The 15,253-nt window shown below is 37.8% G+C and overlaps 1 protein-coding gene across 2 annotated transcripts in view; it reads right to left on the bottom strand.

Moving 5' to 3' along the window:
- Nucleotides 1–917: 917 nt before the first annotated feature.
- Nucleotides 918–15,253, bottom strand: part of RNF111 (ring finger protein 111) — a 42,968-nt gene continuing 28,632 nt past the window's right edge. The window contains exons 8-14 of one of the 2 annotated variants that reach the window (XM_059482346.1): nucleotides 14,438–14,789; nucleotides 12,703–12,828; nucleotides 11,926–12,052; nucleotides 4,692–4,784; nucleotides 3,672–3,767; nucleotides 2,720–2,847; nucleotides 918–2,199 (exon numbers count right to left, since the gene is read on the bottom strand). In XM_059482346.1, coding sequence (XP_059338329.1) covers nucleotides 2,082–2,199; nucleotides 2,720–2,847; nucleotides 3,672–3,767; nucleotides 4,692–4,784; nucleotides 11,926–12,052; nucleotides 12,703–12,828; nucleotides 14,438–14,789 — 1,040 coding nt within the window. In that variant the 3' untranslated portion in view covers nucleotides 918–2,081. The remainder of the gene's footprint in view (nucleotides 2,200–2,719; nucleotides 2,848–3,671; nucleotides 3,768–4,691; nucleotides 4,785–11,925; nucleotides 12,053–12,702; nucleotides 12,829–14,437; nucleotides 14,790–15,253) is intronic. The other variant, XM_059482347.1, reaches the window with a different exon arrangement.

Genomic DNA, 15,253 nt, shown 5'->3' with positions numbered 1-15,253 from the left:
CAGTCACTTTCAGTTTCCTACAGCCAGAATGTTCAAGAAGCTTTAGCATAAACCCAAGTCACGTTTTGAAGCAGTTCAAAACGTGTTGCCTCTCTCCCATATCCCCCATCATACAAGCGCAAAGTGGTTTTAAGTTCAGTTTCAGCAATGCCATTAAGCTTGAACAGGTCCATTTATCACACATGCTGGAATAAAATTTCTCTGTTTAAAGCCTCAGTGCCAGAGGTGTGAAGTTTGTTGCCAGCAATAGACACTGTACTCGCAAATGCTACTACTAACAGGTAAAAAAAAAATCAAATAAAAGGGAAGCAGCTTTAACCATACAGAAACAGGCATCAAATTCGATAAGGTAATATTCATAAATGGATTTTTTAGTGTAAACATAAGAATTTATCTTCTAGGTTTACTGTAAACAGTTTTACATGTAATCTGATCATGAGAGACAAAGACAAGGAACTGAAGGTATTTATTATTGAATCCACTTACAAAGCAGGTGGCTTAACGCAAGCTAATTGGCATGTTCATATATGATCCCCAAGGAACATCTTTTCCAAAGTGACAGTAATGCTGTCTCAATGTTTTTGCACATTTGCACTTTGCAATGTTGAGCACATTTAAATAAACTATAATCTATTAGATGTGAAAGAATATTGATGAGCAACTGGAATCCTGATATGGACTAAAACCTCCTTCAAAGGCAAAATGTTAGTACATTATAACTTAATTCTATATACTATATTATGCAGCAAATCTTAACTATAGAAAATATTTCAATCAGTGATGGACTGTTGGTAATTTATAAAGAGGGAATCTATGATCAAGGCAAAAACTAGGGAACCACATAATTTGTGTCTCAGTTTCTACAGGAATTTTACAGGCTTTCAACTTACTAATGAAAAATAAAAACAAGAGACAAGTGGATTTAGCTAACTTTATTAACTTTAAATCTAATAAAAATCCCAAGACAAGCCTGGAATCCTTAGAAATTCTATGAATTCACGTATATAAACCCAAACAAAAACCCTGCAGCTTTAAGTCCTTATTGAATGGTTTTATATTTAAAAAAAACACAAACCAACAAAACCCAAACAAATAAACAAAAACATAGCCAAAAAAAAAATTCCCAAAAAAACCAACCCTCAATGTGCGCAGATACTTCAACTTAAGTTAGCAGAAGACCAAACAGATTCTAAGCTCTTTTTCCATGTCCCTAATAACTCTTTCAGTCTGCAAGTATCTACAATCCAGCTAACTGAAATCAACATTTAGTGTTCACTAAGAGCTGTTTCACAGCAGCATATATTTAAGTTAGGGATTCAAATTTCTAGACACAGAAGAAAATTATAAATACAATCTGAACAGCAGTCTAAATGTTTAATATTGACATTCAAATATATCTGCATTGTGCTGAAATTTTTAAAACGAACACAAAAATCTGATCAGACAAAAACTCTGGTGATGAGTATGCTATATGTATCAGTCAAACTGAATATAATTCGTATTCTGTTCCCAGTATTAAGGATGTTATTTGACTCATAACTGATCTTGTAAATATACAGCAGCCATTTTTTCCTAATTAAGGAATGTCTCAATACATTAATATTATCCTTTTCTAGATGATCTTTATACATTTCAACTAAAATATATATGATCGATTAAATTAAGGAATTCAAGGTTAGTAATGAGTGAAATCATACTTTCAAAGCTTGATACTACATAAAACAAACAAAAAAGGAGACCACACAATTCTACTTACTAAAGCAGCTAATCTTGCCTGCAAGTCTGGGGTCACAAAGCCCATAATATGTGCAAACAAATGCAATACAAGGAACCATGCAAAAATACAGTAATGAATTTAAAGAAAAAAATGTAAAACAAAACAAATTTATAAATACACTGAAACTCAACTGTCTTCTACATAAACTGTAGGTCTAGCATTAGTTGTACCATATAGCAGAGCCAGCACTCTGGGTTCAATGCTTCCAAATCTGCGCAGGTAAGTCATGCCATCTTTGGTTGACTGCAGTACCAGCAAGGATGAGAGGGAGTGACAGGGAGGACAAGAGTTCTGGAAAGCAGTGTCAACTTTCACTAGGCAGCTGAGCCTCAATGTCCACTCTGCAAATGGGGCACTTCTTGTTAGTAATCAACCACTGATCTACACATACTTGGTGGAAAAGGTGCATACAGGGAAGGCGCCTGTCATCAGAACACAAAAACATCAGTGTTAATAAAGCATTTCCATATCAACAACCCCACTGGGAAAAAAACAGTGTGGGCTTTGCTACTGAGGTCTGCTCTTTCTGTTTTCCCAGGTTTCATAGCCTTTCCAGTTAAACATGCATTCTGTCTAGTTCCAAAGAAATGGATATGGGCAATGAAGTCAAGCATCAACTGGCTTCTGCCATATTAGCCTGATTTAAACCTGCTGCAGTTTAAGTAGCATTACTCCAGAAACACTGACAGTCCTGATTAATTCAGGGCATCAGCTTGGGCTCATGTTATAACAGAGACAGTCAAACTATGGAATAACCCACACTCTACCTAATGACAATACAGACTGAACAATGTGCATTTTAAAGTGCAACTTGTTTTACTGTATTAGTTCAATGCAGTAGTAAACTGTAACTGTTAACCTAAGCAGTACTGCAAAGCAGGGCACCAGATTCAAGTATGGTGCCAAAGCCAGAACATTAACATTGTATTCAGTGTTATTTACCTGACATCTTCACCTTCCTCCAATATAGACAAACAGATGGTGCACTTTTCCTCTGTGTCTTCTTCTGTTCCTTCCTCCCCATCTTGTTTGCAGTGCAGTTTCCTCTGTGAGAACCAATCAGTTGTTACCTTGTTAGTAGAGATGACATTATTGACAAACTGAGAAAAATCTGGTTTTGATACATATTCAACACATATTTCTTTGAAAACATTTTTAATACTTATTAAAATGTATTTGAATCAAAATGAACCAGCACTTGGAGCAAAACCCAGGACATTTCAGATTTAACTATTGTTAATTACAAAAGTCTACTCGAACCAGTCCTGCAACCAGTCCTTTTAGTTATTCTCCATGTTTAAATATCTTCATTTCATTCATGTAGAGGCAAACAAAAATCCTTTCAACCTAGTGTCTTGTCACTCTTTATCAAGTATGAAAAAACAGTGTCATGTGGATAGGATTGTATCTTATCATAGGCTGAACTCCAAGTGAAAGACAATCCCAGTTATCAAAAGTCTGTACCCCAGTTCAAAACCTCTTGGTGTTCCAGTCTTCCCAGTAAAGGTTAAATTGATATATACCAAGCAGGTAAGCACTGTGAAGTGTTTACTGCAAACAAAGCTTTAGTTTGTGAGCTATCACTGAAGTCTGTTATTTGCTATTACCAGCAGTTATTTCACTACTCACAAGGCTGCTCATAACTACTGGACAAGTTAATCATATCAAAGCACTCCTGTTTATCACATCACAGTAGCTCTTTATCTAAGGAACTAATTTTAAATTTTCCTTGTGAAACAAGTGGCACTGTAAGCTTTGTTTACAATCCTTGAAATTTCAAGATACAGAAAACATGCCCTCTTTGAAGTTGACATTTCTGCAGGCTTAAACTAACCGTTCACATTACAAGTTCAAACAAATAATACAGACAGGGCACAATTCGAGAAATCCTCACCTTTTTGTATTTATGTGGATATGTGCATCTTTCTATAGTTCCCTGTGTTGCTCCACGATTAACATTGCCTAGTCGTTCCTCCAAGTGAATCAGCTCCTAAAAACCATGAAGGAATAAACAGTTTAAAAACTATTCTTTCAACTACATTGAGGAAGTATTAATTTTATTCTAACCCATTTTTAGAATGACAAACTCTTATTTCCCAACTTAATTAAACATGGGCAAAGCCAAAAAGAGTATGTTGTGTGGGAAAAGTGATGGGCTTCTGTAGAAAAACCCACACAACACAGTCTGGTATTTAAAGTTCTAGGGAAATACTATTTTATGACAAAAAAAATGAGAGTGTTTGTCAGATAGGAATTGCTATCAGTATGTTCACACATACTTCTGTGTCTAATGAGGAAAAAGGCAATTAAAACATGCTATGTAAATATTTGCTTTCTAACAGTCATTAAGGGTCTGAAGAGGAAAAAATAAAGTTGCTTAAGTTGAAATACAATGACTGATTTATTCTTCTCCAGCAATAAGTTTATTAGAACCATGAGATGTCACTGTAGAGATTTTCAGTGGACTAGGTCATTAACTCTCTGCATCTGATACCTTTTATGTTCTCCTGGCTTTTTTCCTTCATTCCATTTCAATTCCTGCACTATTCAACAGGACAGCACTGTTAGCATGGCCAAGATTCAGCCTCACTTGGAGGATCCTGGCACAGTTACTCAGAGACAGCCCTGCCTTCTCCCAGAATGTCCTACTCAGTCCTACTGATGGCTGGTGGGCAGAGCAAGATGTACTGTCAGGTCACTGCCACCTAACCTGCATTGTCCAGGGCACCTTTTCCTGACCAACTTTGCAATTTGCTTTTGTCCCACTCTACAATGGTAAGGGCACTCCGTAAGTAAAGGATATTTTCTTTATGATTGTTTTCCATCTATGTACAGAACTAGCTCCATCATACACCCTCCCCATATTCCCTCATGACACATTTTGACATATATCTAGTTTTATTCTATTACAAACCTCAAAATTGCCCCTGAAAGGGCCTCTGAATGATGTTCCATCCAATCCCGATGAAATGTAACGGATGTGAGGGTAGCCCGCCATGTCTGGTACCTATTCAAACAGCAGATGTTAAGTTAAACCTATTCAGAACAGTTTCACTATTTTACTGTTCACTTTGAAAAGTTTAAGTTCCTTTTGCTTTCATTGAATCACTTTTTACACTACTCAGCCTGAGCATACAATTCCAACTGACAGCACAGCACAAACACCACTCTGACACAGCTAAACATAACCAGAAGCAGCACAGAAGTGAGACTAAGTCCTCTCCTGGAATCTCTCCACATCCACATTACAATTCTCAAGTCTCAAAATCTCAGCCTACATTATATAAGCCACCATATATATCCACCTATTCATGTAAACAGAGCACCTAACAGCTACACATGAAGTTATGAAAAGGACTCGCTACAGATTCTCAAATATAAGCTTTTGGTACCACAGAAACAAGGCTAAAAAACTCAGTCTGGGAAAAGCAGCAGATGCTCTTATCTGACTCAAAAGAACTGAACATCTTCAAACACACTTTAAATTTAGAGGCCTATAAAAACTAACACTCAAAACTCACATCTAAAGTCAGTTAACTCCACATACACTCTACAGCCAAGCATCCACTAAACTCCTTGCACAGTAAGAGACAGAAGCAGTGAACAAAAGCCCAGTGCTGTATCCCACAGGCCCTTCAAGCACCAGCACCTTTACAGAGCAAAACTGAAGGATAATTTCTATAGCAGAGACCATCTGCACTGCAGGGCTGCTGAACTCCTTTTTTACCCCAGCAAGATGAGTGAATAATGGCATTGACTTTTTGTCAGGAACATTCCAATAGCAATCTTTAATGAATAGGCAAAAAAAATCCAAAATGATCAGCAGATGAGGTTTACTTCATCCCATAGCACACCAATAGGAAGATTGTAAGCAGCAATTCACTTGGAAATACTTGAGTACCATCTTCCTTTCTGTGCTATCAGCTGATAATGTCCCTGCTGTTGTATGTGACAGTTCTACATTCATCTCATGAGGCTGTTCACAAAACTGATACCCCAGATACTATTCATGAAGTCACATATTCACATGTTGCTCTTCTTTCCATCAAACACTTCCAAGTTCAACACATATACAGGTGTAAAACTCAATGAATGCATTGTGGAAAAGCGCAGACCTAGACAGAGCTACCCACATCAAAAAAGAGACCAATAAGCTGCCTTGCTACAGTTTTCAAATCCAGTCTTGTACCTAAAGGCTGACAGGGATAGGCAAGCTTCCTCTGCCCTAAATATTTTTTTTCCAGAAAAAAAGGCAGAATCTTATTATTTTAAAGCAGTTTACATGGTACTTGTTAAATGACAATGTAGTGCCGACATCTGCCACAATATTGATCTTAAATTTTAACAAGCAAGAGTAATAGAAACTGAAGGTGCATATCAAAACCCTTCATGTAAGTAATATCTGTTGGTATCATAGGCCTTACTGTTCGACAATATAAACTGTAGCTGTAACTAAGGAATTTTGGGGGAGCAGATTAAAAACATGCCGATTTGTAAGAAATCTGTCTCAAATAACCACTGATTTATGATTCATTCTGCATTTAAGCATGTAATTCTACTTCAGCTTCCAATTACAGAAGAGGCATTTAAAGAACTAGGTCATTCATTCACACTATGAACATACTTATTGTGCCAGGTTTCACTAGGCACAGATCTGTCTGGCATCATTTTGGAAATTTTATTGTCTATTATAACACTGGCAATCAATGGCCACCACTCAGAGGAAGGGAACTCCTGACAAAAACTAACCTAAGTCCCAGAAGTGATATTCAATGCTTGGTGTTTTATTGACCAGGGTTTGAAATCAGTGTTTTGGAAAACAATGCATCTGCTAGTGCAGATACCGCATCATTCCAAGAGGTGCAAAGTCTCAGATGTACTGCTGTAATGCCACAATGACAGTTCCACTGCCTCAGCAGTCAGTTTACCAACTGCAGTGACGTGCACCTGGATAGCTCTTCTGTATGGAACAAATTCTGCTACTGGAGACTAAGAAATCTATTAAAATTTACTTTAACAGTACAAAACCAAAAATTGTTCAGAGTACCTACCACAACAAACTATTGAACTCACGACAATAGAAATGTTGTGTGGGACAATATATTTGCATGCTAATAAATTGGCCTTCATATTAACCTGACAGGGCTGGCATAACAGCTCTGCAAAATTACCTGAACATTCATTATGTACAGGCATTTTTATAAAACACCCTGAGAGCACAGCTCATATTTCTGGTCAGGTAAAATGCTACTCTGAAAAAACACCTCTAAGAACAAAAAAAAAAAAAACCAAACAAAAACCCCCCAGTTCTTTTACACCTGCAGAATAAGCAGTCTGCTAACACAGGAAGATTTTAACTAAGTACATTTGTGACTACAAGATAAAGATTTGCAAGAGAGAACTATCAATAATACCTAACTAAGAACAGTCATCCTAAAATCCCTTTGATAGCTACCACCAAGCTTCAAATGAAAAAAGATTTCAGCTACCTTGAAGAGCTTCACACATAAGCAGAAGTGAGTTTTCACTAAGCTTTCATAAAGAATGTAAGAAAAAAGGAAAATGTTAAAGCTAATGAAGAATGTAAGCAGTTAAAGGCAATGCCAGTCTGCACTAAATGTTTGTATATATTCTTTTGGATGCAGTCAAATTAAAATATGTACTTTAATGTTCTGGACCTGCAATTCCAGCACAAGTCTGCCAGGAACTGTAGAAGTATCATTTGTTTCTTGTTTTGCACTTTCTATTGATACTGTCCATGACCACAAAAATCTGCAGCAACTACAGTAATTCAAGGCTAAGTCTGAACCATTCACAACACAAACATTCTCAGCAGTTTGAAACATCTGACCTGCAGGGAAGGCTTTCTTTCTTACTACTCTCTCCTTTAAATATCCTTTATCTTTGTAGGATCTTTCTGCTTTTTCAGTGGAGAGATTCCTGCCCTGCATGGTACTACTAATCCTGTCCAGCCCAGCCTCCATGGTTCACATAAATACAATTTCATATGTATTAGAACAAATTCCCAGTGTGAGCCTTTTCAGTTAACTACTTGCTCAGCTACTGTCAATACACAAAAAGAAGTAAAGCTCATAATTTAATGTCTTAAGCCAAATACAAACAGGGAAAAGCTGCATTTTCATAGAAAATCATTGGGTGAAGGAATCCAATGAAGTACCATCTGCTGCACAGATAAAACCCAGTGGTACCTGTGCCTTAGGGGAACATAAAATGAGTGCTCCTCAACAGTGTTTAATCTACAAAAAAACCAAAGAACAGTAATTCATGTCTATATTATTAAAAAAAACCTAGAAGCTTTTTCTTAAAAATGCAATTCTACTTGATGCAGCTAATCAAGGCTATTTCAAACATGAAGTTCATCTTGAACTACTCATACTACATCAAGATACAGCCTTAAGTGTTCAGGTATTACACAGAAACTTGTGGGCTTTTGGTGTACAGAACAGCTGCATCTCTTAGAGCTGCAAGACCTGTATGACTACACTCTGAGCAATATTGTTCTGACCAGCACACAACTAACATAATGTGCTGGGATCTAGTGGCTTACACCTCCAAATCCCTAAGGATTTTCACAATTAAGTGCAAAGACAGCCTCAAACACTCTGAATCAATCCACAGGTAAAGGAACAAAACAATCCACAGTTAAAGGAACAAAACTAAGGCTCTGCAATAGAAGAAAAAGGGAACAGCATATTTAAACTAGATGTGAAACACTTTTGGTTTTGTTTTTTGTTTTTAATATGATCCAAAGATCTCCCTCAGACCAAGAAGCTGCAGGTTCCCATATAAATTAAGGAGTCTTTTCAAAGTTTGCATCTATTTCAGAGATATTTCTTATACCATACCTAGCAAACTACAAAGTCCAAATAATTCCCCCACCACTCCTCACCCCTAAAATTCACATTCAAAAGGGCAGAAGAAGCTGGAGTCAAGAGTCTGGTACCCCATACCCCACAATAAATTACAGGAGTTGCCATCCTGCCCACTCTGATGTGGCAAACAGTGCTGGAGCCTCAAGTCAAAAAGCCTTTCATTAACAGTGCCAAAGGAGCAGCCAAAGGAACCCAGAGTAAACAGAAATAGAAGTGGCATCTAACAACACTGGTATCAGAGAAGAACAGGAACAGATGAGAAGCCTTTGTGTCCTGCATCCTTCTTTTCTAATGTTCCATTTGTTATGCCATGCACTGATCCTGAGTCTCCCTAAAAATGATCAGTTAGCAAAATTAGTACTTGTCCAGAAGGGACATTCAACAGCTCTTTCCTCAGCACATACATGGCCTTAAAACAGTAACAAAGTCTAAGCCATGGTCACAAAGTAATGATGTTAAATCCAGGAGGGAAGCAGCCTGACCTTTGGATAGATAGACGTGAAGAAAGCTCTTCCCAACTGCTTTTAATCTAGGACTCCTCCTGAAACAACACTTAAGCAGGTAGAAGTCTCTTCAACCAAACTAGTAGGAAGGGAGATTTTGTTTCCCCAACCCTCTATTTGGACTGTCAAAGCTGCTGAACACTGATTATCTTCCCCCACATATCTTTATCATTTTGTCTCCCTGAGGATTAAAACTGCAGTCTGCATTCCAGCACTGAGTAGATGAAGATTTGGTTATCTGCATCTAATTAAAGTCAGAAACTGATACAGAGTTAACACAATATCATTAAAGCCCAAACAATCCATTATGTCCTTTACAGTCTGGAAGGGGTTTTAGTACTCCACTGCCAATTGTGCTGCAAGCCATTTCACAAAGTGGATTCAATACTAATGAAATTCTTAGTTGAGTGACTGCATCAGTTACTTTAAAAGACAACTCCCTCTCAAAAAAAGAACAGTTTATGATATCTGCATCAAAAAATATGACTCATGAAATCTCTGTTTAGTACCCTCTGTACTTGAAGAAGAAAGCACTCCTTAGAACACCAACAACTTTGCAGAGGGACTGTAATCACAGTTCATCCTCTCCTCCTCCACTCTACTCCTAAAGTTACAGAGAAAAAAACAGGTGGCAGGTGCAAATAATCTGTTGCCTAAAACAGCACTTTTGTTTAAAATCCAGTCAAGTTTGTTGATGAAAAACTTCACTGACTACTTGCTCTCTATTCAAAATAAGTTTTGCTGACAGATCTGCTGTACTCACACATACATGAGAACAAAACCTGTGACTTTCTTTATTGCCATAGAAGGGGTAGAATCATCAAAAAGCATTTGTGATGCTTTGAACTCCTTGTATATATAACTTCTAGCAGAGCTCTAAGCTGCCTTCATGTTCTCCTAGTGTGTGAATACATTTTATATTAGTCAAAGACTCTACACAACTTCAAAGCCACAGTGCTGGGTCTGATCACAGCAAGGCTCAAACCAGATCCCAAGCACTGGAAGAATTCCTGTGCTGCTCAGAGCAGCCTGTTCTGATCAAACATGCTGGCAGTGCACTGTGTGCAAGGCCTCAAAACACAAACTTCAGTTTCACTCAGCCCCTCAATTACTGTTATCAGGATCAAATATACCTACACAAACACTTGCACAAATTTCTGTGCACTCAAAGACCCTCATTTCATCTGCCACTTTTACTAATTAGAAACTGCAGTTGCCAAGCAGAGGGGCATAAATCTCTAAAATATTTTATCACACACTCAGGAAATACTTCTGAACATTCCCTATCATAGCTTTCTTCTCTACTGCTAAAAAGATGAAGCGTGGGGTCCCAACTATTTGTTTACACAACATTTTAGCTGTAGGAATACCCCAATTACAATTAAAAGTTTCTCATCAGACTGTAATATAAGTATCATCTAAACTCCTAAATTTCTAGAAACTTCACAGTGATAATTGAAGTAAATCCCACAGATTATTTATTACCCCTGATAAAAAGTACAGTTCCTTGAACTATTAGGAGGGAATCTAAAGCAGCTGATGTTGTCTGTTACAGTACAACACATTAAATGAATATGAGAGTGTAAAGCATCTTCTGTCCACTTGAAAAAGCAGACACCTAAGTGAAGAATGCAGAAAAACTTAATTTGAAGAGATGATGTGCAGTTTTGCATTAAAAATCTCACTGGCTACACTAAAATACCAAATTCTACAGACTGCTTTAGAAAGTCTGTGCTAAGGATGTCAGCAGCAGCCATGAATGATCAACCCTCATTTATCAGGGAGGTACTTAAGGATCATCAAATCTGGTAGTTAAAGAGTGAGGAACAAGCAATGCAGGACCAGACTGGAGACAGTTACTACAGTTTGGTTGGAAATCTACAGTTCAAGCCCCAAATGTCAATTCAGGCTACTAACAGAGGAATTTTGAAAGGATGAAACTTGCAGGGTTTTTTTCGTTATACTTTGAGCATTCATTTACAGATAAACTCAAAATTTTGCTTAGATTATCTAGCTTTAAGAGGATTAAACATTCTTGCTTGACCACACAGAAACACTAAATATACTCAAAATCTGTTTCTCTGTGAATTTTCATTAAACAAAATTAAGAAAAATTTTAACTAAACCTATAAGCATTCTTTCAAAAATAATACTCTGTAACAAGAGTAAAAATATGCTGGTTTGTTTTGGTTTTCCACTACAGATTAAAAAAAAAAAAAAATGTGTTACAGGGTGTGTGACCTTACTGCCACACTTCCTGCAGATTATAACACTTCATGCTACAGAATTATATACTTGATTACACAGAATTAGGTTGATGAATAATAAATATTATTTGAAAACGATCAAATCTCTAGATGGAATTCTAGTTGTGTGTATACACACCTCAAAAAGAAAGAATCAGTGCTAATTCTCATGCACTGGGTGGAAAGTCAGTACTTTTAGCAATCCAAAACTGAATAATCTAAACTTTAAAAATCAGATGCAGAGGGTCAATGCATTGCAATGCAAGTGACAATTTAATTCAAGTATATTTTATTTTACAAGAGCTGAAGTTAGAAATGTAGGTGTCCCTATACTGTCTCCTCTTACTACACAATGGGCCTGTACAAGCACCCTCACTGGGAGCAACACATGGACAGACAGTGAAATATTTTCAGATAAGCACTTTGCAGCAATGTATACACATCCATTTTCTCACAAACAAAATCAAAAATCAATGATTATAATTTTCCATAAGCTATCTCCTTACCATTAGAGGAAGAGCTCCTATTTGCAAGTGATGCAGTCGAGGAGGTGCATGGTAGTGGGCCAAGTGAGGATGCAAGGGCCCTGGAGGGTAGGTAGCTGCAGTCACACCAGCTTCAATTCCTAGTTCCCTGTCACATAAATGAAAGTGGCATTACAGTAAAGGAACAGCTTGCCTGCTTGGTACAATCCCACTGCTTTGGAGACCTTACAACACACTACAACTACAACAATAGTTTCACGTACTATTTTTTCAAGCCATATTTAAATTTTGCTGAAGAATCTTGCTATCATAACTAAAAGCTATTTTTAAAACAGCTATGAAGATTTAGTATTAAAAAACTAGAAAACTCCACATTTACTAAGCCAAATAATATTATCCATGTGAAGTCTTCCCTGTAGCACATGCTGTGGGAACAGTAGTTGTCATGCATGCACCTCTTCACTAATGGGCCAAAAGTATTTTTTTTAATAATAAATATATTGTGGAATGTAAGTGCATGCTCATAACTGGGCCTGATGCAATTGTAAATAAACTCAAACAAAGAGGGGAGAGAACATACTAGTCTGTACTACAAAACCTTAAAAAGCACTAGAAATACATTTAAGATATTGAGTACTCCAAGTAATATTTCAAAGCCCTATCAACAACTACAAACTTTAAACTACAGGTGCATGCAGCAGCTTTTAAAAGCACAGCCAGCATTATCAGCACTGTGATCAGCACATTCTGGTCTCCTGCCCAGAGTCCCAAGGGCTCAAGTAGTGTCTGATTGCTCACCAGGCAGATCTCTCTGGAGCCTGTCGAGGATGGGAAGACATAGTCTGAGGCACATGGATGTGATGCCCATGACCATAATTGGGATGCATTCTGTGAGGATGTGGAGGAGGCCGCTCATGAGCACGTCTATAACAACAAAGAACAGCCACAATTAATTTCACATACTTTTTAGTGTGAAGAAACCAACACCCATAACCAAAATGTTACAGACGGAGCTACTACAGTGCCTTTAAAGTAAACTCACCATGTAGTATTTTAATTTCTGCTTTAGATATAACTTACAAGTTAATTTAAACCCAGATTTCATATTCAGAACCAAACCAGCTTCAGCTACAGTGACCTGCTCTTCACTTGGCAGTAATGACTGCAGAGACTGAGAAAGTGTTTAATCCTAACCTCAAAGGGCAGGTAGGAAAGGAAGGGCCACGTGACATCAATGCTCAGATTCAGTGTCATTCACAGCTCTCCTGCAGATTATGTCTAGTAAAACTATACCAGCAAAAGTAATTAGGGGAAACTTAATACACTAATCAGAGGACATTTTCCTTGAAACATGTTTGCATCATAGCTCAGGTAAACTGGGCACATAGTTTTTATCCATGCCAGCTGGTACAGAACAGCTATGAATTTGAAAAAAACACTTAACTCCTGCAGACTGATTTCTGCTACCTTCCCACTTTACCACAACATCACCATCAATATTTGCCTTAATTTCCTAGAAGTGTTCATATCTCTATACAAATTCACTAAGCTGCAGAACTGCCAATATTCACAACTCCAATCCCCAAACTACTGGAAAATGTCCAGATCTGATAAGATAGCTAGCACAATTATTTTTTCCAAAAATGCTACCTTGCTGTCTCACAGCCACTGGCTTCTCTGTCACATGCCATTTGTGGGCGGTTACTGCCTATAGATACTTCACCTGGAAACTGCCTCAAAAGCTGCAGTTAAAGCCGAATTCTCTTTAAGCATTAACTTCTAAACGAGTTTCAAGTTAGTTATGAGTTGAATTTGCGTAACAAAGTTAGGAGCAACAACTAGAGAGCTCATTCCTGAAATTCACTTAATTACTTGTAGAATTAAAACAAGCTCAGCTACTCTGTGAAAACAAAGCTACTAGTGACTGATACTACTAATATAAACTATTATTTGATGATACTAGTATCAAATATCTAGTTAAGCAACAATAGTAGCACGACTTAGTAGCTACATTGCACATTGACCACGTTCTCAGTCTCCTCTTCTAAAGCAAAAGGCATACTAAAGATATATAAGTATCTAATGTGAATTAAACCTAGTATATAATCCCTTAGATAATTTGTTCATTTTATTTTAAAGTATTGGTTATATAAAAAGAATCTTAACTGCATCAAGGCAAAACATACTGTCAAGAGAAATTTGACCAGAGTTTATGATGTACTCTCCAGGCTGTGGAGCTTGAAAAGGAATTCCTGCTTATCATCCAGAGTGATGGGCAAGAGAAACAAGCTCCCCTTATCCTGCACGTCCCTTTGTGCCTTACCTGTGGACACACTGAGAGGTGTAACAGAGCAGGGTCAGTCCTAATGCTCACGTGACTGTCATAATTTGTAAAGACACCTCTTACCATTGTTCAACACTAACAGTCCCTAACCATGCAATTTACAGTTTGAGAGTCACATGCAACATTTTACAAACCTGAGGGAAATGCATTTTATGTTTAGCTATTGTTCTGAGTAGATTTGTGACATACGTTGGGTGTTGCATCATCCTTCTTCTCTGGACCTCCATCCTCTGGATCACTTCATGAGGATGTAGCCTCTGTGCTGGAGGTGCTGTTGCAGGGATGTGATGGGATATGGGCTGATGTGTTGCAGGGAGATGCTGTGGAATTGGAGCAGCTGCATTGGCCAAAGGATGAGTTGGTGGTGGAGGTGGAACAGGATGAGAAGATGCATGAGAGGAGATTGAAGGATGGAAGGGATGCACTGGATGAGGGATAACATAATCCACTTGAGGTGGAGGCTGCGGCTGTGGAGGAGGATTTCCATGAGAGTGAGGACATGCAGAAGCTTGATGGTGAAGAGGTCTGGTCAAGGAAGCATCTGCAATGAAAACATAAGGTGCTTTTAATTTGGTCAATTTTGGTCAAATTTATTTTAAGAAGTATCTTCACACAGGCATTTCAGTATTATTACATCAGTTTAAACAGTGGCAACATGGGAATATGTGTTTATGCAACTTTTTAATAAAGTGATTCTACAAATATACCCTACAAGAAATCTGCATTTTCTGCAGCCAAAAGCATTCTGTTTTCCAATACTGGCAAAAAGAAGAAAAAAAAAATCTGTGTGATACCCACTGGAAAAGGTACATAGAAACGTTTGGGTTGGAAGGGACTTCAAAGATCACCTTGTTCCAAGCCCCTGCCATGGACTGGGACACCTTCAACTAGACAAGGCTGCTCCAAGGCATGTCCAGCCTGCCCCTGAACATTTCCAGGGAAGGGGCAAACACAGCTTCTCTGGGCAAGTTGTGCCAGAGCCTCACCACCCTCACAGGGAGGAAT

Source organism: Ammospiza nelsoni, chromosome 14 (assembly GCF_027579445.1).
Source record: "Ammospiza nelsoni isolate bAmmNel1 chromosome 14, bAmmNel1.pri, whole genome shotgun sequence".
Lineage (NCBI taxonomy): Eukaryota > Metazoa > Chordata > Aves > Passeriformes > Passerellidae > Ammospiza > Ammospiza nelsoni.
This window is presented reverse-complemented; position numbering and strand designations above follow the sequence as displayed.